This window comes from Pelmatolapia mariae, linkage group LG12 (assembly GCF_036321145.2).
Source record: "Pelmatolapia mariae isolate MD_Pm_ZW linkage group LG12, Pm_UMD_F_2, whole genome shotgun sequence".
Classification (NCBI taxonomy): domain Eukaryota; kingdom Metazoa; phylum Chordata; class Actinopteri; order Cichliformes; family Cichlidae; genus Pelmatolapia; species Pelmatolapia mariae.
This window is the reverse complement of record NC_086237.1, coordinates 8491124-8517396: the sequence shown is the minus strand read 5'-3', so window position 1 is coordinate 8517396 and position 26273 is coordinate 8491124. Positions and strand designations below refer to the sequence as shown.

The 26273-nt window shown below is 38.4% G+C and overlaps 2 protein-coding genes across 2 annotated transcripts; both read left to right on the top strand.

The window, feature by feature from the left end:
• Positions 1–3429: 3429 nt before the first annotated feature.
• LOC134638997 (VIP36-like protein) lies at positions 3430–14842 on the top strand. The gene is made up of 8 exons (XM_063489986.1): positions 3430–3659; positions 4876–4994; positions 5281–5398; positions 7133–7215; positions 8982–9143; positions 9298–9412; positions 9607–9726; positions 10417–14842. The coding sequence occupies exons 1-8, from the start codon at positions 3455–3457 to the stop codon at positions 10557–10559; spliced, it is 1065 nt and encodes a 354-aa protein (XP_063346056.1). The 5' UTR covers positions 3430–3454; the 3' UTR covers positions 10560–14842.
• A 4050-nt stretch (positions 14843–18892) lies between these two features.
• Positions 18893–24890, top strand: LOC134638487 (leukocyte surface antigen CD53-like). The gene is made up of 7 exons (XM_063489158.1): positions 18893–18955; positions 20810–20998; positions 21189–21263; positions 22676–22786; positions 23075–23182; positions 24528–24611; positions 24825–24890. The coding sequence occupies exons 1-7, from the start codon at positions 18893–18895 to the stop codon at positions 24888–24890; spliced, it is 696 nt and encodes a 231-aa protein (XP_063345228.1).
• The last annotated feature ends 1383 nt before the right edge of the window (positions 24891–26273 follow it).

Sequence of the window (26273 nt, the reverse complement as noted above, 5' to 3'; positions counted from 1 at the left end):
ACGGATTCACACAGGCATGTCGTGTGAACAGTATTTCATGAATTTCCAGTTAGTTGTGAGAAGCCTGTCTTCCTTGATTCTGCAGAGATTTTGTCATGTTTTCCAGCCTGGAGGCTTCTCTCTCTTTCACTTCTGTCATTGTCAGGTCTATCAGCTTCCTTCCGACTTGAGTCGACTGAGTGACTAAACATTTTAACAGTTTTTGATTAGAAAGTAACCCCCCTCCTCTCCTCCCATTTGTATTATATACTCATATAGGTTATTTAGATATTCTATTCTATTATATTATATATTTACATATTTAAGGAGAAGCATATCAAATTTTATTTAAACTTACTGATAGTGTTATAGAATTGGTTCATTATAATTCTGACAGGAAGCAGAAAGAGAGGGCATATTTCTCTGATGTTGGCTTCTCTTCATTGGGTCCCACTGAAATCCAGAATCTTCTATGAGCTGATAGAGGAAGAAAATGAGAGCGAGAAGAGGACAGATGGAGGACAGTTAGTGAAATGTAGAGGTTTAGTGAGGAACTGAAGCCATGAAAAGGATGAAAAATGGAAAGACGGCTGGCCCAGATGACATACCTGTGGAGGTGTGGAAATGTCTTTGAGTGGACTTTTTAACCAGATTGTTTAATGCAATCCTGTGTGTGAGGAAAACCAAATGATAACCAATAATTTATAGACCTCTCTGCGTTGAATCATACCTGTTATTAATCTCTGTCTCTCTTCCACAGCATGTCTTTATCCTGTTTTCCTTCTCTCACCCCAACTGGTCGCAGCAGATGGCCCCACCCCTCCCTGAGCCTGGTTCTGCCGGAGGTTTCTTCCTGTTAAAAGGGAGTTTTTCCTTCCCACTGTCGCCAAAGTGCTTGCTCATAGGGGGTCATATGATTGTTGGGTTTTTCTCTGTATGTATTATGTAGGGTCTACCTTACAATATAAAGCACCTTGAGGTGACTGTTGTTGGGATTTGGCACTATATAAATAAAATTGAATTTAATTGAAATTGCTCTTTCTCATGAGTTCTAGGTATAGTAAAATATCCTAAATTCAAAAGTCAGGCCATCTGTCAGGCAGCTGAAGACAGCTGAAATGGGGTCATCCAACAGGAAAATAATCCCAAACAGACAAACAGAGAAACAGCCATTCTACACCATGGCTGAAAAAGAAAAAAGTCAAGGTGCTACGATGGCCCAACCAAATCCAGACCTCTACCTAGTTGAAATAATGTGGCACGTAGACAAAGTTAGAGAAACAAGTGTGAGATGGTTTGTGCATGTGCAGAAATATATTGAAGAAAAGATGTTGAACATGGAGCTACCAGTGTTGGGTAAGTTACTTTAAATTAGTAACTTAGTTACATTACTAGTTACTTCTATCAAAAGTAACTCAGTTACTTCAAGTTACTCGTTACTTTCAAAGTAACTAGTTACTAGGGAAAGTAACTTTGGTTTTACTCAGAATTCTCTTGTTAATGTGTTGCTTCCCTAACTGGATACCCAGCAAGATTGCCAGTCTTCTAGCTTGCTTACTTGCCACAAAGTGGGCGATAAACAAACAAGAGAGAAAAGCCGATCAGCTGATCAGTGATCAGTTTCATGATTGAAGTAGCAACAGGAGAGGGAGGGGGAGAGAATGAGAGAAGAAGAAACAGCTGCAGCGTTAACACAGAATAACTCCAGCTTTGTGTCTTTTTCATTGTAGCTGAAGTACGGGACAAACTGTGTTCCTTTTCACCTCAATACGAAACGTGTAATATTTTCTCTGAATGCGGGACGATTCCGTTTTTACACGTCGGTTGGCAACTCTACTAACTAACCTTATGAATAAAATAAAGTTCAACATCAGTAACATCATAGCACCCACCCAGCTGTATAGAAACTCCGTCATGCTAGCTAGTACCCAGTACAAAAAAGTCAGCACAACGAAAATAAACTCCACCTAAACTTGGTTTATATCTGACCCAGATAGACTGCAGGTCATAACTTCTTACCTGAAGTTCAGTTCACCTGACACTCAGACCTGCGGCCGCCTCGGGTCTCTCCTCCTCCTGCGTCCCCTTTCCCTCATCCACCTGCTGGCCTCCACCACTTGCTAATGTTACTGAATCTGTGGAAGCTCCACGATAGCCACCACACGAAGTAACGAATAACGACCCTATCTAAATCCCAGTAACGGTTAACGCATTCCTGATTTTGGCAATAATAACTAGTTACCGTGCTCGTTACCACAATAATAACGTAGTTACTGTAACGCATTACTTAATAACGCATTAGTCCCAACACTGGGAGCTACATAGGTGAGTTTTGACCCTTTTTAAGGGTGCTCAAGTGACCCCAAATTTTATCAGAGCATCCTTAAAAATAACTATTAATAGTATCAATAATAGCGCATTTTTGTATTATTTTCTAGAATTATCTTCAAATGTAATATTTATTCTTATAAAGTGTCTGCTTATTTTTATTTGTTCTCTAAATAGCATTGAAGCTTAAATCATCAGAGATTATTAGCTAGTTTTAGCCTTCTGGTCCAGTAGTCTGCTGGGATATCGGGAGTTGCCAGCCCAGGAGACGATGTGTGTTATTATTATTGAATTGGGCTTCAGTGTTTGTTTACTGTACAGCTCCAGATTCAGGTGACAGCAAGTGAAAATGATCTTACCTGTCTATGTGCAGCAGCACTCTGTATTCAGTTTGGATATTGCTGTAAACTGACATGGATCACTTTATGTCTTTTATTCACTGTAATAATGTGTTTTCCTCACATTGATTCGTGATGATTTCACATAACTAAGCAGTATGCTGTACTGTTGTTGACTGTGGATCCCCCACTAACTCCTATAATAGTTTTTATATGATTATATTTTTTGTTATTTTCTAGTTTCTAGTTGAGTTACGAGGATGCATTCAAAATAAATATATAAAAAATATTTAAAAAAATATATAAAACAATGCTATTACAGTTTGCTCTGTGTACAGGTCTATGGAGTGGCAGCGTGATTTTTTTAGTTTCTGTATTGAATAATACTATTTTAAGCGCTTGATGATTTGGTGGACTGCCTCTGTGTGATTAAGAGACTGAAATAATATTTCTCACCTTATCTGTCTTGCTATAAATGAAGGAAGACCACAGAGGAGGGCATGCAGATGGTTGGTGGGACAGGAGAGACTGTAAGGGATAGGATGAGACAGACGAGGATGATCAGAGAAGAAGAAAACGATCTCACAACCCATTCTTTTCGGATAGATGCTGCTATAAAATCGCGAGATTTTATATTCTACTGGGGAGAATTTGATGATTTTCAGACGCTACTACTATATCCAGAAGATGGCAGTAATACCAACCCCACGGATGAGTGTCTCCACTAAACCCCAGAAGGGAAGAAGAACATTTTTTTTCTTATGCGTTTGCCTGAAACCACGTGACCTGTGTGTAGTCGGGCAGTAAAGATGGTTTCCTCCGTTGCCAAATCAAATCTGGCTCGACTGAGAAGTTTCTGTTTTTTAAATTCAGTGTTTCACTTTAGGAACCTCCGTGAGTTAACATGGCTACTTATTACTATTTGTTACTTGACGAGCCAGTCGCTGGCAGACGACGGGGACTTTATGGAGGAGTTTCTGAAGCGGGAATATTCTCTTGTGAAGCCGTACCGCGGTGAGTTTAATGTTAAACTAGAATTACGTTACCGCCAATGGTAGCTAACAAGTGTAACTAACATAAACGTTGACAGAAGACAGTTTGTCAGCGTAAAGTAGGCTTTGGCTTAAATTCGTTTTTTTCTTGGATAGAATTGTGTGGCGGAGGATAATAATTAACTAAGAAGAACTTTGTGCCTCTCTGTCGTTACACATCCTGGGTAGCGTTACAGCAAGCGGGATAATAACTGTTGTTAACCCACCACTAACTATTGGCTAGTCCATAATGCTAATGAAGACTAGCCTACCTACAGCTAGCTTTAATCAGCAGAGCAAACCTGTCTGATTACGGTGAGGAACTCTAGCAATAAACAAAAATAAAATTCAGGAAATTAAGCCCGTAACGCTGTCCATTATGAAAGAGCAGTTTTTCATTGTCTCAACAAAGAGCAGTTTGAGTAACCTTCATGGCCACTTTTTATATTAGCGTATATTAGTTAATTCAAAGTAATTAGAAACAAAAACTGATAACCAGAAAATGGGGGCGGGCTTATAAAGAATGCATCAGAACAAAGAACTATTTAAAACAAACAAACAAAAAAACCCAGTTTTCGTTAATTAAAACTAAATCTAAAAAGTCATAACAATAATAACGGAGATTTTTTTTTTTTTTTTTTTTTTTTTTTTTTTTTTAAACGTACTGAAGCAGTTTTGTGTGTACTGAAGTTGACCACAGGTAATAAGTGTATTTAATGAAACTGTGAGTAAGCTGCCTTAGTAGGGTTGTTGTACTGTTGGGCCACTATTTCACTTCATTGAAGTCTTTTGCAATACACTCCTGCCACTTTGCACAGGCTTTTTATCGTGTGCTATAATACAGTGTGCTTTTTATCTGTCTTATTATTTATATTTCTTGCACAGCAGTCAGGTGAAGAACCCACAATATCGTTATATAAGTACAATGAAAATAAAGGGCTATTGTATTCTAATACCTATTTTGAACTTTTCAAGTCATACCCTGATAAAGACCCTTGATTTAAAGTAATAAAAATAAACAGTACAGGAGCCAATGAAAAGGAAACATTTGTATTCAATAAAAAGTATACATAAACTGAACGTTACAACAAAAGATGAAACACAACGTAAATGGTAAAAGCTGATGTCTAATAAAAACAATAGTAAACTTTGGTGTGGCTTGCTGTGAATGCAGAAGTGTTACTACTGTTGTTTTGCAGGCTTGGGTTTCTCTAGCTCCTCACAGTGGGATCTGATGGGCACTGCCATGGTGACGCCTGACCATGTGAGGCTAACCCCAGACCTGCAGAGCAGGCAGGGAGCTGTGTGGAGCCGAATTGTAAGTCAAATGGGACAGCCTGCATTATCAGGCTTGCAATATGCAATGCATTGTTACCCAGCAAACCACAATTTCCCTCACTTCCTGCTTTAAACTAAAAACCCTACTTTATATGGCTTTGGTTTAACAATGAATATTATGCAGCATTTTTATAAATAAAATATAAATGATACAAATCAGTCTGTTTCAAAAGGATGATATGTTACTCATATCTGATGACAAGTGCATGCTACACATTGCTGAGTGTAAGAATAACCGGCTTTTCTTCATTGCTTTTGCTTTTCAGCCTTTGCTTCTGCAAGATTGGGAGCTGAGAGTACAATTTAAAATCCATGGCCAAGGGAAGAAGAACCTGAATGGTGATGGACTGGCCATCTGGTTAACCAGAGATCGCATGAAAAATGGTAGGTTAATGCTAAACGTGTTTCAGCATCGTATTTACAATTTTATAATTGAATAGCCCTTAAAGTGAACAGTTTCTCCTAATGAGCTTGTCATTTCTTTCTCAGTCACATGGTAAGATATCATTTTATTAGCACATCCTGTGCACGGTGACTTGAGATACCAGGGAAAGCAAACAGAATAAACAGTCTCAATTTTCAGCTGCAGGAAACACTGCTTACAAAACTTTACATGTTCATTCATTGTTTCAAAAACACATTTTAGTTACTTTTCTTTTGTTTGTTTTGTTTTATTGTTTTTTTTTAATCCAATTAGGTAAGTTACCTGTAGTATTACACTGCTCAAAAAAATAAAGAAACAATTTTAGATTTAGGCCGTTAAGCCAATTAAACTAATGGGATAGTGATCCGGTTGGTTAAGTAGCAGAGGGGTTATTTTTTAGGTTCAAAAGTTTTGGTGTTAATGAAATTAACAGCGGGCAAATGAAGTGGTTAGCACTGTTGCCTGACAGCCAGAAGGTCCTGGGTTCAATCCCATCATCTAACCCGGGTCCTTTTTGTGCGAGTTTGCATAGGTTCTTTCTAGGTACTCCAACTTTGTCCCACAGTCGACATGCAGTTAGTGGGGTTAGGTTAACTGGTGATTCTAAATTGTCCATAGGTGTGAGTGTGAATCGTTGTCTGTCTCTCTGTGTTAGCCCTGCATCAGATTGGCAACGTTTCCAGGGTGTACCGTGCCTCTCATTCTCTTAGCACTGAGACAAAAGAGGAATGGTTTTACAGGTGGAGACCAAAAACTTGTGTTTTGTGCCAAAACATCCTATTGTCAGACTGGTGCAGTGGATCCTTGGTTCCTCCTCAGTGATGGTCCAGATCTAGGCGGAGATCCTATCCCCCGAACACAATCTCTTGTCTCATTAGGAGCATCCCCTGATGTTGTCACACATGTGTACAAGCATGTTGGGGCCAGAAAAACTACTAAGTTCCATTTTGAGTTACTGCAATGAAATCTCAACAGAATGTGCTATCCTGCTGCATCATTTTTTTTTTCACTTTGATTTTCAAGGTGTTTTTTAATCAAGCCCTCTGTAAGTTGATGCTTTTCATTTCTATCACATCACCCAGTCCATGTCAGTGTAGCTATCCAACTTTTTTCCTCATTGAGAACTGATGTGTTTTCTAAGTGTTCCTTTAATTTTTTTAAGCAGTGTATTGTGCGCCTGGCTAAAGAGAATTATTCAGTCATTATCATCTATTTTTTTATGCTTCTAAGTTTGTTACATTTTTGTTGCTACTGTATTTAAATAAAGACAACCTATGCTGCGCTGGTCTTAGTTTTTAAAAGAAACTTTCAAATGGAGTTATTCTTCCACAGTTTGTGGTACAAATGTTTCTGTCTACATGTAAAGACAGCTGTCATCATCAAGTGACTCTTTATCACGGTGTGTGTGGACTAGTTGCCACACCCCCAATGATATGATAGTGAGCTTTGAGAGCATTTGGGTGGGATTAGGATAGTTCAATCGTTTCACATGAAAATGGTTTTTTGTTTTTTTTTTTCCATTAATGTCCTGCATGTACTAGTTTGTCTTATTACATTTTTTTTTCTCCAAAGTGCTGAAAACACAAAGAAACTCTGGAGAAAACTTAAGACTGAAATTTAGTCCCAAATTAAATGATATTAATTGCTATGTTTCAGCTTTATTATCTCTGTGGTATTCCTCTGTCTGTTTGCAGGCCCTGTATTTGGCAACATGAACCATTTCTCTGGACTTGGAATATTTGTGGACACCTACCCCAATGATGATAAGACCCATGATGTAAGTGACAGTCTGTAGCATCTTTTTTTTTTTTTTAATCCTGAGTTTAAATCAAGACCTTGTTGTTGTGTGGAAACCCACACAGCATACACACAATTTTTCTTTTTGATGACTGAATTTCAGCCAATCTTTAGCTGTCTGAGAGATGGCTTCATAGTTGACTCTAGAATGGCACAGGAGAAACTGTCTGGGACTATACGCAGTGTGCAGTTGACTCCACGACTGCAAAGTGCTCCGTTCCTGTGGCTGTAAAACAACCCAAATTAACACCCCTCTCCCACTTTGTACTTTGCTATGAGATCATTATTGTAAAATATATTTTGCAGTATTTACCGTTTACAAATGCAGCGGTCAAAGCGGTCTGCATGTCTAGGTACTTGATTTTCACCTTGATTTTAAGCTGTCCCTATCACTTCCATGGCCACAGGTAAAAATCAAGTAAGTGAATACTTTTGGCCATATTGTGTATTATGGCTGTTTACGGGGCTGAAAAAGAAAATGGACGAGTACAAACTGCAAATTGTGTTGATAGCATTTTCCCGACAAAGACAGATAACACCTCAAATGGTTTTTATCATCTGGTGCAGTGCATAAGTTTTAGAAAAACTTTACAGTCCCAGACAGTTTCTCCTGTGCCATGTCATGCAACAAAAATCAAAGCGTCACAGGGACATCATGAATGCAGCCACCTACTGTGAAATACATGATGCCAGTGAGCACAATTTAACATTTTAGATTTTAGCAGCTTATTTGACGTTAACAACTCTGTGGCCATAAACATTTCTCTCACACGGCCCTTTCATGGTCGCGCACTGAGCATAGAGAGACAGTTAAACAGCTACAAAGTGTGTCATACGTACACTATCGTATCAGTGTTGTGGTCGGTGCACATATCTGATTGCCTCGCTGCTTGTTTTGTGGAGGCAGTGCAGTGCAGAGTTGGTGCTGGACTTATGATAATTGTCTTACCATCAGTCTTTTGATGTTATTATGTAAGTGGACCACAACTGAGTGAATGTCAATTTTATTCATGCTTATTTTTCTATATTCTATATTATAATAGAATTTGCTGGGGAAATGTACAGAATGTTTTTGTGTCGTTGGTAATATGACTGGATACAAAAAGAGTTTCGGCAATCTGCAAAAAATCTCGAAGTAAAATGGCGGAGACTTTTTAATAGCTCTAATCTACAGTACATAATATCATCAAGATTGATGCATGGTATGCGTAATGTGTTTTTCATTTAAAAAAAACAGCAATATGTGAGATGTAACAATCACTTTCAGTTAATAGAGTAATGAACACACAAGCAGACTTCAAGGATGTGAACGTGAAATGCAAACATGTACTGTTGCTAATAATGTAAACTTATACTGACTGACAACGAACCTGGCCAGAAAAAAGACAAGCAGCAGTCCTGGTGAAGTTTGAATTATTAACATTAATCATCAGGATGCTCATACCCTGGTAGTGCTAATGTTTTAAGGTGAAGCAGCAGTAGAACTGCAGTTTTCAGGCTGACTTTCTCAACTTACAACAGTCAACAGCTCAGATTTTAGAGTTAATTTTCACTGGCTAACCAGTGTCCAGTGTTTTTGTTCTTTTTTTTTTTCTTTTTTTTTCCCCTTTACTAAGAAAAGCTTTATGCAATATAACATCAAACTGTTCAGTAGTGCTGTTTCATGTCTCTGTGAAATGAACTACCTGTGGAATGGTGTTTGTGGTTCCTGCTGATGAAGTTGTGACTCCTCTGTCTTCTTCACAGAGGACCTTCCCTTACATATCTGTGATGCTGGGGAATGGCACCCTGTCGTATGACCACGATCGTGACGGTCGGTCCACAGAGCTTGGAGGATGCACAGCTATGGCACGCAACTCGGTCTACGACAACTTTTTCCTCGTTAGATACTCCAAAAATCGACTGACGGTATGGCTCATTATCTGCAGGACCTGTTTCAGGGTGTCACTTGTCCTTAAAGGTGACATTCTTGTGTAATGAAATTAAAACTGAGTAGTACAATGAGGCATGAAAAGTAGAATGTTGATTGGTTTATTCAAACCATTTGTTCCTCTGCCCTTAGCTCATGGTGGATGTAGATGGTAAGCAGGAATGGAGAGAATGTGCTGACATTACAGGAGTGCGCCTACCTACAGGCTACTTCTTAGGTGCCTCCTCTGCCACAGGAGACCTGTCAGGTATGAAATCTCTGAATAATGCTTTGACCACAGGATATATTACAAAGTGAAGCTATAAAAAAGATCTATAAAAAGATTGGATCATAAACATGGCATCCAAACTAGATGAATTAAACATCGACTTCCTAACAGCTCAGGTTTTAAAATGAAGTCAGCTGTTGCTTAAGATGTTAATTACGGGTGTGTTCTTCTAGATAACCATGACATCATCTCCATGAAGCTGTATGAGCTTACAGTCGAGAGGACTCCACAGGAAGCGGAAGAAGGGGAAGTAGTCGCCATCCCCAGAATTGACAACATGGAGCAGTTTCAAGGTAAATGCAGCACGATCATCATCAACCTGAAGACATCCTTCTCAGCACTGCACCGTATCGGCACCATTACTCAGGGCGGGGTTGCAGCTAGTGTGAAGTCTTGAGGGCTAGTTTTACCGTGCCCTACACCACCAATAGCATCATTGCACTCCCACTGGTTTTCATGCTCACCATAACTGCAGAGGTGGTCACTGCAGTATTCTCCTGAACTGCTTAAACAGAGAAACAGAAGGCGAAGAAATCAAAATCAAGTTTTATTCTTTCCCCACAAAGTCTCGTCTTTTTAGATTGTTGCCACGTCTCCCTCTGTGTAATCTGTGAAGCTCTGAGCTTAAAAAAAAAAGAAAAAAAAAAAAAGAAGCATGATTGTACACTTGTATTTAGCTGAACAGTTTTGTGCTCAGCATTTTTTGCATGCTGAGCACAAAGTTGATGTAACAGAGCAGATGAGTATAGTATAGTCTGCCACTATACTATACTATACTGCTTCCCGCAGTAAACATGACGATAAAAGGCTCAAGTAAATGGATGAGGCTGATACTGGCAGACATGAATCCAGTATGTGGGCACATCTCATACGTGTAGTATATCTAATTGATATTATTTGTTCATGTTTACAGCTGGGAGAACAGAGGGTTGAAACTTCAGCCATTTTTTTCTTTTCTAATATTTTTTGCTTTTACTTTGCAGTGGAAGTGGAGGAGGAAGCGATGAGCGGAGTCCAGTTGTTTTTCACTCTTCTCTTCACAGTCCTGGGCCTGGTCGTGCTGGGAGTGGTAGGGCTGATAGTTTACGGGCGCTGGAAGGAAAACAAACGCAAACGCTTTTACTGAGGAAAGATCAGCCAGTCCGCAGAATGTGTTTTTAATGAACAAACATGCAAAGACTCAATGACACAAATCGAACAAACTGAACTTTAGTGGGTTTGAAACCCAGAGCCATGAGAACAAATTAATACATGAGCTGTGGTTTAAAATATTTAAGATTTCTGGAAGATAGATGAGATAAAGCTCTGCTTACTGTAGTGAAGCAAAATCATTTTAAAAAATATGTTCATCTAAACTTGAAGCACGGTGGGACTTTTTATCTGCACTAACTGAGGCACTGTTTCTACCAGCAGGAAGTAAGAAAAACAACAGAATGAGTTAATAAATCAGATGCTGAGTTTGCTGACATTATGTTACACAGTTTTGGATTTTGGGGTATCTCTGCGGACCTGAGCCAGCGCAGAGTGGGTAGATGTCATGGTAGCCAAGTTGGGCGCTTCTTTCATTGTCATTTAAATTATTTGTTGGTAATTCACTAACTTTACTAATAATCCTGTGTTTATCTTAATTTTCTAAATACGTGACCCTTAAAATGCTTATTTGTACATCAGCATTTTCCTTATGACTCTTCATTATATCTGTGACTTACCTGCAACTTTCACATATCAAATCAGATGGGCCTGTTTGTTAGCTCGCCCACTATAGAAATGCTGTTTTGTAGGTAGCTAGCAGAGTGGCATAGATATGTGCACAGATTCTGCCACTGGTATGTCCCGGATGATTAATCAGACTTTTAAATTCTGAATGACAATGTTAGCTTCCATTAACATTTTAAAAAGTTAGCTTAAAATGATTCGTCATAGATCAAGCACATCTCTACAGAGGGCCTGTTGGCAAGTGGTTGCTGCTGTTGCTGGGTGAAATCATCACAAAGAAGTTGCACCAAAAACCACCTTTTGATCGCTGTGGTTGGAGTATGCTAACATTCATCATTACTCTCTGACCTGTAGTGAAACTTTGGGAAGAAAAAATGCAACACAAATCAGAGTAAAAGTTGTGCCGTTTCAAATGTTTTGGTTGCAAGAGCAAGGCGCAATTTTTACTTTGAAGGCAAATGTTTTTAGTTTGTGTTGACCCTTCAGGTTCACTTCTGCCTGACACGTACTTTGTGTTTGTAGGCAATTTGTCATCCAGGCACAAGCTGCTGGTGACCATGCCAACCTGCTAGCAAACGAAGTCTTTTAATGTAGCATCATTATACCAACTTCACACTAGCAACCTTGAGCAATCACTTGCCAACCAGTCAGGGAACACACACTTTTTGGTGGAGACTGGTGGTTACTCATCCCTCAGTCAATTTCACAGTGACTGCCAACAACTGCTCACAAGCAGTCGGAAAATACACAATTAAGTGCCATATGGCCACTTAAAGGTGTTTTGTTTGTCTTTTTGTGTGGCTACCACAAAGGCCGTTGTGAGTTTACTGATCCCTGGGCCAGCAGGGACTACTTGTTGTGAGATGAACTTTATGCTTAAAAACATCCCCTAATCAGGGCCTCATTCCCAATTGGTGATGTTTTAAGTAGTCGTAAATTATCAGTTACGTCACTAATGTACCATACTGCAACAGCTAGCTTAAATGTATACCTGAATTACAATAGTTAGAGCTACGTAGCATTATTCAGATGCACTTGTTTTGTGTGACGATTCCCAAAAGATAAACAGCTGAATTTGTATTTCCAACAGGGTTCACAGTAGACTATCAAAATATTCATTTTAAACATTATATTATAGAAGTAGGTTAGGGTGCACTAAGCCTTGTCTCATATAAACATTCAGTGAGGTATGGTTGTTTTTAATATTTGAAGAACTTCTCTCTCCGTAGACCTTCATGCATTATAAGACCTGGCTAAGACCTGAACAATATGGTGGCTGCACTGAGAGCAACAACTTATGTGGCATGCCCATCAATGAATGTGTGGGAGAGTAGTTCATCTTTGACTGTTGTTCTATGTTCTCTTCAGCCAACAATACACGACAATTACAACTGACAGTAAGGATTTAATTCCAGAGTAGATTTAATGAACAAACAGGTGCAGAACTTTCTTGCCTGGTTGATTCTACAGTTCATGCTACTGCACCCACTGTAAATGCCTCATGCACATGGCTCTGTGATGTGCAGAGAGCACCACTCTAATTTGACTTGTAGCTGCTGTGAAGACCAGTGAGCCTGTGAATCTTTTTATACTTTTTGCTGCACTGAAGAAAAAAAACTTGACTGTCGTTTTATTTGAGATAACTTTATACAGCAATCCAGCATTCATTCAACAAGTGAAAATATTTATATAAATATTGCTGATACGTGAGCTCAATGCTATGTGTAAAAGAATAGAGTGGCGTTACCAGTGCTGAATAAAGTGCCTCACTAGGACCGTTACAGGCAAACTCTCATTTTGATCCTCTCTGCAGGTTTGAGCTCAACATTTATTTTCTGTTTGACATCACTTCCATGGCTTGATCTACGCTCTGACGTTACAAACAGATCTCAGAAATGATAAGCTGATTTAAGAGTTTATCTGATAACAGTTTGTCAGTGTTACTCTTTGTGGAGCACTGATGTTTTTAGTTCTTCCACCAATCAGTAACTTAGTAGCAATTGATGTTTTGCTCTGTACACACTGTTACATTAACAGCCATATGCTGGATCATGTAGTCATGTGAGTTTGATTAAACTGATGACTCAAACCAAGAGGAAGAAAAAACAAAAAATGATGTCAAGCTTTATTGTGTCTATGAAGAAATCTCGAGTGCTCAGTAAAACCGCAAATATCATGAAACTCTCCAGCATGGATGTAGAGCTCACACCTCACTGGTTAAAGTAGCACTGATGTGCCATTCATTCAATAACCATGCACTGACAACAACTATTAGAGACCACTCGGTGAGCAAAGTGATGCAATCATTTCAAAATTTCTTTAGATTTCGCAGTATTATCATTATTGTGGTAAATGTGAATAGTCAGTATATAAAGACAACCAGCCAATGTATCAATATTGGGGGTACAGCAAAACACAAAATGTTAAGTGTGATATTAAGAAAGTGCACAGTCAGTATCACATGATATCAATAATTGTGAGCCTGACAGATTTTAACAAGCTGATAATACTCAGGAGTAGCACAAATGTGTAAATGAAATAACTACACAAAACCAAGATTAGGGAAATCTCATTGTGTTTTGTTCCTGGGGGAAATTTTTATATATATATATATATATATATATATATATATCAGCCTATATATTGGGGTATCAGATTTTGATATCAAAATTGATATTGGTAATAAAAGTCCTAAAAATTGGTCGTCTCTGACCACTTCTATGCACTTGTAATTTTACTTTTTTGTGCTTTGTCTCGTCTCGGACAAAGTTAAAGAAAAATGTCATTCATATTGACATTGCAGATTAAAACTATAATAAATATCACAAGAATTTTAATGGTTAAAATCTGTTAGAAGTATATCAGGAAAATCAGTAGATATATCAATATTTGTGGTCACGACAGCATCAGTGAATGGATGATAATTGGGATATTTAAAAACAAGATCTTAATATTGTATTAGCAATGCGCCTATAATATTTGTTAAAAAAAAATTGTAATTCATGTCTTTGTTTGCTGTTGTGCAGTTTTGGGTTCTCACCACTTCCATGTACTTGTAATTTGAGTTTAATAGCTTCACTTTTAATAGCTAATAGTTTAATAGCTTACCAAAAAAGCAGCACACACTAGATAAAGCTATAGAAGAATTTTGCTACCAGCAATGATGCAGGGTTTTTTTCAATTTTCAATTTTTTTTTAATTTGATTTGATTTTTTTTTACACAGCAATAATAGTACAAATAAAAATCTGATATAATGACAGCCTTAATTCATTTCATCCATTCAATAACAGACTAATCATTCAGGAAGACATTTCCCCAAAAAGCACTTCAGTGCTTGGTTCATTGGAGCTTTGTGGACAGTTTCATAGATTTTTGAAGCAATATCAATCAGTACTTCACCCTAATTAAAATCAGTTTCCAGCCCTTTAAAAAAAAAAAAAAAAGCTACAGATTTGTTTTTGGGTTTTTTTCTTTTTTCAATGTAGGTGTTTCATTTTTGTGTCATTCAGCGTGTGCTGTCACTGGGGAAATCAGCCATTTAGGGATTTTTTTTTTTTTTTTTTTTTTTAATAATAGTGTTCAGCTTATTATCAAATTAAAGAAAAAGAAAGCTCAACCCTTGTCTGAAAAATGTGTGTAAATCTTGTTTGTGTGTGATTATTTTTCTTCAATAAAAGTTTATGTTTATTTTTTTTCGTTGTGGTGCTGTTTTTAGTTTTCTCTGCAAATGTTTTTCATGTACAGTTCCTTGTGTGTTCAAGAAATTGAACTACAGGGTGGGCCATTTATATGGATACACCGTAATAACATGGGAATGGTTGGTGATATTAAAGTCCTGTTTGTGGCACATTAGTATATGTGAGGGGGCAAACTCCTCAAGATGAGTGGTGACCATGGTGGCCATTTAGAAGTCGGCCATCTTGGATACAACTTTTGTTTTTTCAATAGGAAGAGGGCCATGTGACACATCAAACGTATTGGTAAAGTCGCAAGAAAAACAATGGTGTGCTTGGTTTCAACGTAACGTTATTCTTTCAGGAGTTATTTACAAGTTTCTCTTTGTTCACAGACATTGACATGTCGAAGAGGTTAACACGTGAGGAGCGGATCGAAATTGTGGTGATATCTGGTGAACGCAGTAACCGGGTCATTGCAGCAGATTTCAATGCAAGACACCCTACGAGACCACCCATCTCCCATGCTACAGTTAGCAAACTGCTTGCTAAGTTTCGTGAAACTGGTTCAGTGTTGGATTTGCCAAAATGTGGACGCAAGAAAACTCACTAATAAAGAAACATCAGTGGCTGTCCTAGCTTCATTCAGCAAGAGCCCACAGCGTAGCACTCGCCGCATGTCACTGCAGAGTGGCATTAGTCGAACATCCCTTCGGCGGATATTAGCTACTCACAAATGGCACCCTTACAAACTCCAGCCACTGCAGCATCTCAACGAGGATGACCCAGATCGGCGCACAGAATTTGCAGAATGGGCAAAACAAAAATTGGAACAGGACCCTCAGTTCATGCAGAAGATTTTGTTCAGTGATGAGGCAAACTTTTATGTGAATGGTGAAGTTAACAAACAAAACCACCGCTATTGGTCTGACACTAACCCACATTGGATGGATCCCTCCAAGACTGTTGGAACAACAAAAGTGATGGTTTGGTGTGGTATATGGGGTACAACGATAGTGGGTCCATTCTTCATCAATGGAAACCTCAAGGCCACTGGATATTTGAAATTGCTACATGATGATGTGTTTCCCTCTTTGTGCACTGAAGCTGGCACGTTCCCTGAGTTTTTCCAGCAAGATGGTGCACCACCACATTATGGGTGCCAGGTCCGAGCATTCCTAGATGAACAGTTTCCTGGAAAGTGGATTGGTCGTCGTGGGCCAGTTGAATGGCCCCCAAGGTCTCCCGATCTGACCCCCTTAGACTTTTATCTTTGGGGTCATCTGAAGGCAATTGTCTATGGTGTGAAGATACTGGATGCCTGTGCTGGCATTTCTCCTGCGGTGTTGCTATCAGTGTGTGAAGAGTGGGAGAAGAGGGTTGCATTGACAATCCAACACAATGGGCAGCACATTGAACACATTATATAAGTGGTCAGAAACTTGTAAATAACTCATGAAAGAATAAAGTTACGTTGAAACCAAGCACACCATTGTTTTTCTTGTGACATTACCAATAAGTTTGATGTGTCACATGGCCCTCTTCCTATTGAAAAAACAAAAGTTGTATCCAAGATGGCCGACTTCTAAATGGCCACCATGGTCACCACCCATCTTGAGGAGTTTGCCCCCTCACATATACTAATGTGCCACAAACAGGACTTTAATATCACCAACCATTCCCATTTTATTACGGTGTATCCATATAAATGGCCCACCCTGTATATCCAAGTGTGTTTAATTGGTTTATAATCACTTAAACAGTGACCTACAAGGAAGTGTAGGATGAGGCTCGAGGTGTTCAGTTAAATGCAGTCTGCATCTTCACAGTTATCACAAGCCCTCCACACTGTATGTTTAAGGTTAAAAGTTTTATCAAGACTGTGTAAGAAAATGAAAGTTCCCAGGTGAACGTGAAGATAGAAGTGCCGAAATCTCTTAAGCCTGTGTTCTTTCTAATGGCCAGCGGGGAAGGATGGAGATGGTTTAAACCATTTAACCCTTGAAGTCATTTCAGTTAAGGCCTCAGCAAACACTGATGAGCTTTTGTCTTCCTGAATACAACATGATACAGTATTCAATTTTACTTTTAGTCATGTACATTTTGGACAAGGTGACTTAAAAGTATTGTAAAACAAAAACAAAAAAACATTTGTTCACATTTTTGAAATGATACTTGACATCCTGACTTATCAATCGGGAAATATTAGTTACACTAAAAACATGGTGGGCAACAAATAGAAGTGAAAATACCATAATGAATTTTTGAGGACAAAAAAACTGAAAGTTCCTGTATTGTATCTGTACTGTATGTTGGAGTCAAATTGTTAAAATGTTGTCATTGTGTTACTTAAATTTGTAAGTCTTGGTTCAAACTATAGGATCAAAGACATTCCTTTGTTTCTGTTGACCTCCCCAGACTGTTGAACAGTGGGGGAGGCTGTAGTGGTTTATTATGGGACATCCTATGTGAGGGTTCTGTTTTGTTGTTTAGTAAGCTTCCTGCCTTTATGACCCTTTTGTGGGCAGGAGGTCACATAAACGCACCCCCAAACACACACACACACACTCACATGCATACACACGCACATTCTCGCGCATACATACACACACACACGCACACACAGTACCTTATCTCTTAGAACCATAGGGGTTTTTTACAATAGGTGGTGCTTGTGTGTATTGTAACTGTTTTCCATAAAAGGCGGCAAGGAAGGCTGTTTATTTGAAGTTGGCTAGGAGACAGGTGAGGAGCGTTTAGCTCCTAGAGCCTGGTTCCGACCAGCCTCCCTTGCTAGCAAGTAAAAACCGGTTAAAGCTGTTCGTCTTGCTTCCTTGTTTCGTTAACAGGAATAAGTTTCTAAACCAGCGGGGCCTGTGGAAGCACAGACCCAACACTGTATAACATATTATAGATCCACAGCAGTATCATGCAAGATGATCACCTCACTGTCCCATCTGCTTACTGTACAAGTTTTCCAATCGCATTTATACTAGCTTTATACTGACTAGGGGTTGGAAAGTAATTCTGATCATTTATGTAACATCTTAATTATTTATTGTTGAAGTCAACTGAATAAGTCCACAGGGAGCATTAAATGTCATCAAGCGCACAAGCCACCTGATTGCAGACTGTAAACAAAGAATCTGCTACAATAGATTTCATCGATCTCCTACCTGGAAAATCCAATTTTAGCCTCTGACTAATTGCATTTCTGCAGTGAAGCAAAGTGGTAGCATGATGCCATGGATTTTCCTCTAAGCAAAAAATGAATCCAGCAAAATTCAGAGGTCATTGATGAAAATCTGCTTCACCTGAGACTGTGATATGGTTAGTGTTTTTCAAAGTAAATTCAACTGTCTTTCAACAGTTTTGTTATTTTTTCAAAATGTCTTTTATTACAGACCTCTCTCTTGCCAGGTGTGAATGCCCCTCCTCTTTAATGTTGTTACTAAACATACTGGGTAGATACACCCAGTATGTCAACTGCCCTTCCACACCCTTTTAGTTAGTTTTCCTTCCTCCTTATTGTTAGTTAACCCTGGCAATGAGAGAAGCAACGCTGGGCTACTGCTCACACACGTCTGTCACAGAGATATTGCTGGATACAGATTAGTCAAGGTAGGTCCTTAGATTATTCAATTGTTTTGTTATCTCAACCACAAAATTAGTGTCTGAATTTATCATTTCATTTGAATTTATTTAAATGTTTGTAATAAATTAGGAAGCACAAGATATGGAAATTTGGTTACAAGTGAAGGTTTTGTGTTGTGCTGTGAGCTGCTGTCACACAATCACATTTAGATACAAACTTGCAACAAATGGTTAATGTGGAGATAAGAGCAGATAACAATGATTAAAAGGAGCCTAAACAGAGCACAAGTGTCCATTGTGACTTAAGGGTCAGTGTTGTCACATCAAACAAAAGTGTACTGTAAACAGTAACTCTCTTTAGCAGTATTATGTCTCAAACATTTAAGCCCATTAGTGAGACTAATCTAAAGTGTCATTTTGTATTTTTTGGTAATAAATGTGACAAACTCTGACAGAGGAAGATTATCAGTAAGGATGACTAGCGCCTGTGTGAACTGCCTGAAATCTCTGGTGACAGCTCTGCACTTCCTCTGCTGGGTAGGTACGGTGGGGTAAGAGACCCACGCAGACTACAGAAAACATGGGTTGTCATGTAACTGTGAATTACCAGTTCCAGTCAGATGACATAGCACACTTACAGTATATATACACATTTATAGATACACATTATGGTAAATAGTTATAGATAGATAGACAGATAGTAGTTGCCTACCTTGTCCAACAAAATGGGGGAGTGTTGTGTCAGGAAGGGCATTCGGGGTGAAATCTGTGCCACATCAACATGCATATCCATCTGCTGTGACCAGCCCTTGGGAAATAAGGGAGCAGCTGGAACTACCTTCTACTTGTAAATGTGGTGCCACAGTTCCTGAACATTGAGCATTCATTTGCAATTGTTATCAGTCAGGAGCACCATTTAATTTCCACAGGCATGCACTTGATTACGTTTGACCACAAGAGGGTATTAAAGTACCATTTTAGGCTCCGATCCAACTTTCAAAATTTTTACTTGTGATGGAAATAAAGTGGTCCCTCGTTTATCGCGGTAGTAAATAACCCGCAATAGGTGAAATCCGCGAAGTATCTAACTTAAAAAAAAAAATTATTATAGATGTTTTATGGCTGTAAAACCCCTTACTACACACTTTATACACTTTTGTCCGACAGGCTCGAACATTTCCCCACTTTTCTCAATGGTTTAAACACTCTAAAAGTTCAAACCTTCGTAGAAAAAGAAGTCCAGTATTATAGAATGAAACCAAAGGCACCCGCAGATGCCTTTGACGGTGCAAAACGTTTCGTCGATATTTTTGTGTTTGTTGGAGAAAACTTGCAAACAAACATACAGTACAGTACTTCAGAGTCACACTGCTAGCGATCGAAGATTTAGGTAAATTTGACAAGCTGAACGCATTCTGTACTGTACAGGAGACACGGCATGAGATTGATTGACGATGGTCTACAGCCAATCAGAACGCAGAACACAATACGCTGTAAAAAAAACAAAAAGCATGCAAAATTGCACAAAAAAATCCGCGAAACAGCGAGACCGAGAAAGGTGAACCGCGTTGTAGCGAGGGACCTCTGTAATGCACCCATAATGCTCCAGTGTTTCATTTTAATTCTAGAAAAAAAAACAAGATTAGCTGGGTTACTCTGTAGTAATGCATGTTACAAGCTTATTATGAATTATGTGCAATGTTAATCTAAACAAAAACTAAACAAACAAAAAATGTAAAAGTAAAAATACATTTTTTTCGGCTATGCAAAGACATATAAATTAGTATACTGAATACAAGCAGCTTAAATTGTACAGTAGTGTGTGTCTTATGTAAATATCTCCTTAGCTACTTCCATAAATCAGTTGTCAGTCTTCTTATTTGTCTTTACAACATGTTCAGTATTTTATGGTGGGTCTCGGGGCCCTCTCCTAGAAAACTTTGGACACCAAACACAGCATTTCATGTCTTGTAAATGTTTATGCACCATTTTGTTTAGTTTATGATGGAAATGACTTTCTGTATATAAAGCAAATCAAAAATAAGGCTCTAGGCAACAATTCATAAATAAATAGAAATAAATACAAAGCTGTGAGAAGTGTATCATTTTCCTAGTTGCACATATAGTGTTTACTTCACTCTAGATGTGAGTCAGTGTGTCATAAGTTGACGATTCTGTCTAACATCAGACGTCTGCTGTTTTTTTATTTGGGAGAGTAAATGTACGCAATTTCTCTGCTCACAAATTAAAATCCAAACTTTCTTGATTTTGAGTGTAAATTCAGTTTTAGTCCATATACGCAAACCCACATAGACTCAAATTCAGAATAATAATATGATGTGTCTCTTGTCCTATTTATGTGTGTATGTGTGTTTGTTTGCTATGGTGAAGCTAAGCAACGCCTTTGTGGTGGCCTTTGGTGAATTCATGATGATGCACTCCAGGTTTGCCTCTCTAGTCACCTCCTTCTGGCCAATCTACCCTGCCAACACTCTGGTGGTCACTGCTACCATTGCCACCTGTGTGTGCTATTTGGGAGTGGTTGGAGGCATGAGGGAGAACCGCTGCATGCTCATAAGCGTGAGTATGAAGCAGTGACTCAATGTCGCCCAGAGATTTTTAATGAGTTACTATAAAATAATAATAAATTAGCATAACTATGCTTTTAATGAGCTTTGCATTTAGTTTGAATGAAAGCAAATACAGTACACTGAAATTAGCTGAGAAGATGCAAATGTAGTCATGTGGTGTCCCATTTTCACCCACACAGTTTTATGTCCTGCTGTCCTTCCTGATATCTGTGGAGCTGGCCATGGCCTGTGTGTTTTTTGTCTACAACAGAGAGGTAGGACAGTCACTATCTGTATCCATATGTGTATACATATATCAGGTTATTAAAAGGTTTCTATTAGAAGTACACCAATCCAATTTTTTCCAGTTGTGATACCAAAACCAGAGGAAAAGAATGATTACTTTATGTGTACCACAATATCGGGTTTGATATTTTGACAAAATTTGTAGCATAAAATGTATCAAATAATGGCAACAGAACCCTAATAAAGAAAATCTATGCAATTTATTCACCTTTATAAGCTGTCTAGCTTGGCTCATGCTGCTATCAAGTTCACATGGCCTATTGAGTGGTTGTTTTTTGTCCCATGATGATTACCCCTCTAATGCCAAGTTACCATGATGCCCACATCCAGTGCTGACGTCACAACTAGGTGTGAATTCTATTAAATTGTTTAGTCTCATAAATGTCTTAGAGTGTTGTTACACTACGAGCCAGATTCAATCATTCACACACTTGTAAGCTCTTTTTAAGATCTATTTTGCACATATTTACATGCCAGTGAAGCATAAGGGGCAGTTTAGGGTTTGCAGACTGGAGAAGCCATTGATAAAACCACCTGTGCTACATAATCTGAACCACCTATTCTACTTATTGTCACATAGTGTTAACTTAAGTGGAATTTAAGCTTCCCGGCAAGTATTAAGAGAAACAAGTGAAAGAAAGTGATAGGGTGAGTTAGCCGTGTCAGCTCACTTCACCGCATTTGTAGTTAAGCATAAAGCACAATATACAAAAAGACAAGCTGTTAGCATTGCATTCATGATAAACTAAGTGCTGTTAGCTTCCTCTAGCTCTTCTGCTAGTAACCAGTGCACTGCTGCTACTTATAGTGTAGTAAACAGGACAACATGGAACTGGACTGAATTAAAGTCCTATCCAAAGCAAATATTGCCACAGGGTCTTCAGGTTTGGTCAGGTATTTTGTACAATTTATTTAAATATAACTTTAATTTTAAAAGCCACCAAAACATAAAAACTGTATGCTTAAAGTTGGAAATGAAAAAATAAAGTTTCAAAGTTTACTACTTCAAAACAAGGGTATACTTCTATTATCGTCTTTACTGTTGTGGAATTATTTCTTAGATTGAGAATCTGTTGAGTGCCACATCTCAGACACATTGATTGGCCTGTTATTACAATACTGGAAAAGCTGAAGAGAGAGTCCATCACATACTGAAGTGTGGTATACTTAGTTTCTATGTAGATGGACATATTAATTTAACCAAGGAGCTAAGTTCATTCTCCAGACTTACGGCATATGTTCTTGCATTTTTTGACTTTTTTGCTTGTTTGGTTTGATTTGGTACTGGTATTTATCCCCACTTGTATCTAAACACTGTTTTTGTTCATGTCCAGTAGGCTCCAGTATATTTCTGTTCTTTATCTTCCTTTCTGTCATGCAGATTGGCACCTACTTTGAGAAAGATCTGATGCACAGCTTGGAGGTCTACAAGATATCAGGTCCAGGAGAAAATCAGACACTCAAAGATGACTTTGATGCCATCCAGTATCTGGTAAATGATAAGCTGTTTTCCTCTGTCAGATTAATCATGCATGTCCTGCCCCACCATTTAAAGCTAAACACTGCTCATATTAACACTGAATCATCAAACTCAGAAAAACAGGCTCATGGAAGTAGAAACTTGTAGCATTAAATGTAATACTATGAATATTGAGTTAAAGAATAAATATATGGAACTGGATATAAACAGAATAGGTTCATTTTAATAAGAAATCATTTTATGCCTTTGCCTGCGCAGACATGTTTACTCCACTGAACCTGAGTGTTGTGTTTTGTACAGTTTAAGTGCTGTGGAGTCCACGGTGTGGCAGACTGGGGGGGAAATGTCCCAATATCCTGTTGTACTCTGGACCCTTGTAACGTCACTGACCAGCCCAACTGGCAAGAGGTTAGTTTACATTATCAAACCATAAAACATTGTTTTTAAAAGACTTTAGTTTTATTGAGGTGAACACATGTTTAACAAAGAACGTAGCAGAAAAAGGGATGTTTGAAAAGAGATTTTCAAAGTAGACAAAAGAACAGGTGAAGTAGCAGTTGTTCCAGAAAAAGGTAACACAGGAGTTTCATGAGACGATAAAAACAATTTCCATTTTGGATATACATTAAGAATTTGGGAATGTTGCTTTCAGATAAATTACAGCATATTAATTCATCAATAACAATTCCAAACTTCAACCAATATAGTTTGTGTTTGTTTAAAGCTAAACCCCAATTCCAGATCTGCTCTCTGTAATGATAACGCTTAAACACATCCCACATTGTCTCACACAAACATATGAATTTGACCAACATTCAGTTGTGAAACAAACTAAAAAAATCTACAATCATTCATTTCATCTGACTTACAGTTCTAATAACAGTGTTTTTATGATCTGGTTAATCTGGTTGCTCTTTAATGTTTCACTGGTAATGACGTTTTAATTATGCTGCAAGGTCTTTTAGTCTTTATTTAGAAGGCTTTATCATTCTCTCACATCATTGTGGAGGAATTCAAGCACACTGTACTTTGTGTTAGAGCTGCTGGTTGGTTAAAAATTGATTTGTGAAGAAATTCATGAAGACATTACTTGTTCAGGTGAAAAAATGCTTGGCTTCTCGAGCTCTGACTCTCTCAGTCTGGCTACCATGTGGAACCCCCCCCCCCCCCCCAAAAAAAAAATGGTTGTTCTTAATTTCTTCAGTCAGTGATGAGTAAAATGTGCTAGCTTTGTGGGGAATTATTTTTTGTATAGAGAAATAAACTGGTTTCATTGTAAATCATCTAAATTAGTGACACTCTATTTCCTTGTAGCTTGCGGGTTATTTGTTTTAAGATGCACGTTTCTGAGTTATGCCAGGGAATCGTGCATCTCAGAGGAGCTATAGTATCCAGGATCAAGCATAGATGATTACACAGATATCAGTATATGTGTGCGGTATCAGTTATCAATGTTGTACCACAGTTTTCCATTTTGGACTCTGTGTTATGCAGTACCTACACCAGTAAGACTCAACAATAAAACCACTGACAGCATAAATGAATAAGATTAATTATTGCATGACAATGCATTGATCTGGTGGGAAACTTTGGCTCCTAACATTCATATGAACACTTTGTCATGCACTGCTCACTTAAACGTACGGAGCATTTTCCCCCTTTTTCTCTTCTTGTGCTTGAGGTGTAGTTGCATGTATGCTTAGTATTGTAATGTGTATAAGTAAAGGATAAACATAAAAATGTTGCCTTTCAGGGTTGTGTTGGGAAACTGCAGGACTGGTTTGCCAAAAACTACCTAAGCACAGCAGCAGGAGTGGTCTCCATGTTTGTCTTACAGGTACAGTTTCTCCCCACTACAGCTGCCAGTTAGGAATGCAGCAGGTGTTGTCCACTAGTGGAAACCTTAACATCCATCAGATCAGCGATTCGTCTAGGGTTGGGGTTGTTTCATTTATTTTTTTTATTTTTAGGGTAAACTCAAACATTTTCTGGCTAATGAGATTTTAACAGAATATTGTCAACGATTTTCTCTGCTCTTCTTTTTTTACAGTTTCTTTGCATGTCTATCACCCTCCCTCTCTTTTGCTGCTTTGCTGTACGTGGACAGGGTTACTGAAAAAGGTCCAGAGGAACTCTACCTGCAATTCACAGATACTTTCCACATGTCAAGACGATGCTTTTCCCTATCTCAGCTTTTTATTAATCTGTTCCGAACACCGAAAAGCCCGGTGCTATTTCCATCCGTCAAAAAGGGAGCTAGTTGATTATCGCCATTAAGATTGTCATATGAGGTGACAGATCATTAAATGTGATACGGCGACATGTAATTGGATAAAAAGTAATGACATGATTGTGTTAGCACTATTCTAACCCTGTAGGATGTCAAGACATTTTCTCCCTGTGAGTTCTGGGTGTTCACCACTTCCTTGTATGTTAGTCTTGAGATAGACTAAAATCATAGCAAAAGGACTCAAAATCTTGTAGGTAGTGTAGTGGTTTTTAGTACTGATATTTCACCCCCTCTTCTGTAAGAATTAGCCAACACCACCTGTCTTAGAAATGTCCTGCTTCTCTTCTAATTAAAGTCCTGGCTAACGTCACATCCTAGTGTTTTTAAAGTGAATCTGAGCATCTTCCAGCAGAATGATCTTCTACTGTTATCAGCTCAGTTTGGTAGACTGTCTGAAACCAGCATGTAGGCTTGTTTAGCCTCTTAACATCCACCAGGTCATCAGTGAGTTGACTAGTATTAGCCACATGCTAATTAGAAGAATTTTTGGGAGCTAGACAATGTTACTTTTCAAATGAAGTTTTTCTGATAAAAGCTTACTCCTCACCCCTAACACTAACCTTTGGTTGCCAGTGACAAAGTGGATGTAAATGAGGTTAAGAACTAGCATGATGTTGTAATGAGGTTGAAACTCTCAGTTGACTGCAGCAATGTTCTTAAGGTCGATACTTTTTTTTGTCTATAGTGCCATTAAGATCAAATTATCTATAACCTGGTGTGCTGTGGTAATAAAGAAATCACAGTTGTCTCAGTTTTAAGTTGTGAAGTGTTTTAATTTTTTGTGATTTCTTTATTTAATCACGTTTATGTGTTTTCTGGTTTAGCTGATCCAGCTGATTTATCCTGTGAATTTCCCAGTAGTTCTTGAAAAGAGGGGCATTTAAACTTGTATATGGTCCCTTAATGTGTTTAATAAAATAATATATACGCTGATTGTGATTCATGGTGGGGGTTTTTGTGTGTTCGTTTGTCTTATCAGCCAGTACACTTTCTAAGAGATGAGTCAGAATGCAAGCCCAACCCACAGATCTCTGGTATTTTTAGGATGTTCTTGTTTGGTGGGGCCCAACTATTGGCCCCAAATTATTTTAAAGACCTCATGGTACCATATCATCCCATTAGAGCACTTTGCTTTTAGATAGCTGGGTTACTTGTTGCTCCTAGAGTATTTAAGTATTTAGTATTTGCTCATAGGGGGTCATATGATTG

Coding starts and splice junctions, on each gene's coding strand:
- LOC134638997 (XM_063489986.1), top strand. CDS start 3,455: ATGGTTTCCTCCGTTGCCAAATCAAATCTGGCTCGACTGAGAAGTTTC. Junction 3,660..4,875: donor TCTTGTGAAGCCGTACCGCG/GTGAGTTTAATG, acceptor GTTGTTTTGCAG/GCTTGGGTTTCTCTAGCTCC. Junction 9,413..9,606: donor TGCCACAGGAGACCTGTCAG/GTATGAAATCTC, acceptor GTGTTCTTCTAG/ATAACCATGACATCATCTCC.
- LOC134638487 (XM_063489158.1), top strand. CDS start 18,893: ATGACTAGCGCCTGTGTGAACTGCCTGAAATCTCTGGTGACAGCTCTG. Junction 18,956..20,809: donor CTCTGCACTTCCTCTGCTGG/GTAGGTACGGTG, acceptor GCTATGGTGAAG/CTAAGCAACGCCTTTGTGGT. Junction 20,999..21,188: donor ACCGCTGCATGCTCATAAGC/GTGAGTATGAAG, acceptor TCACCCACACAG/TTTTATGTCCTGCTGTCCTT.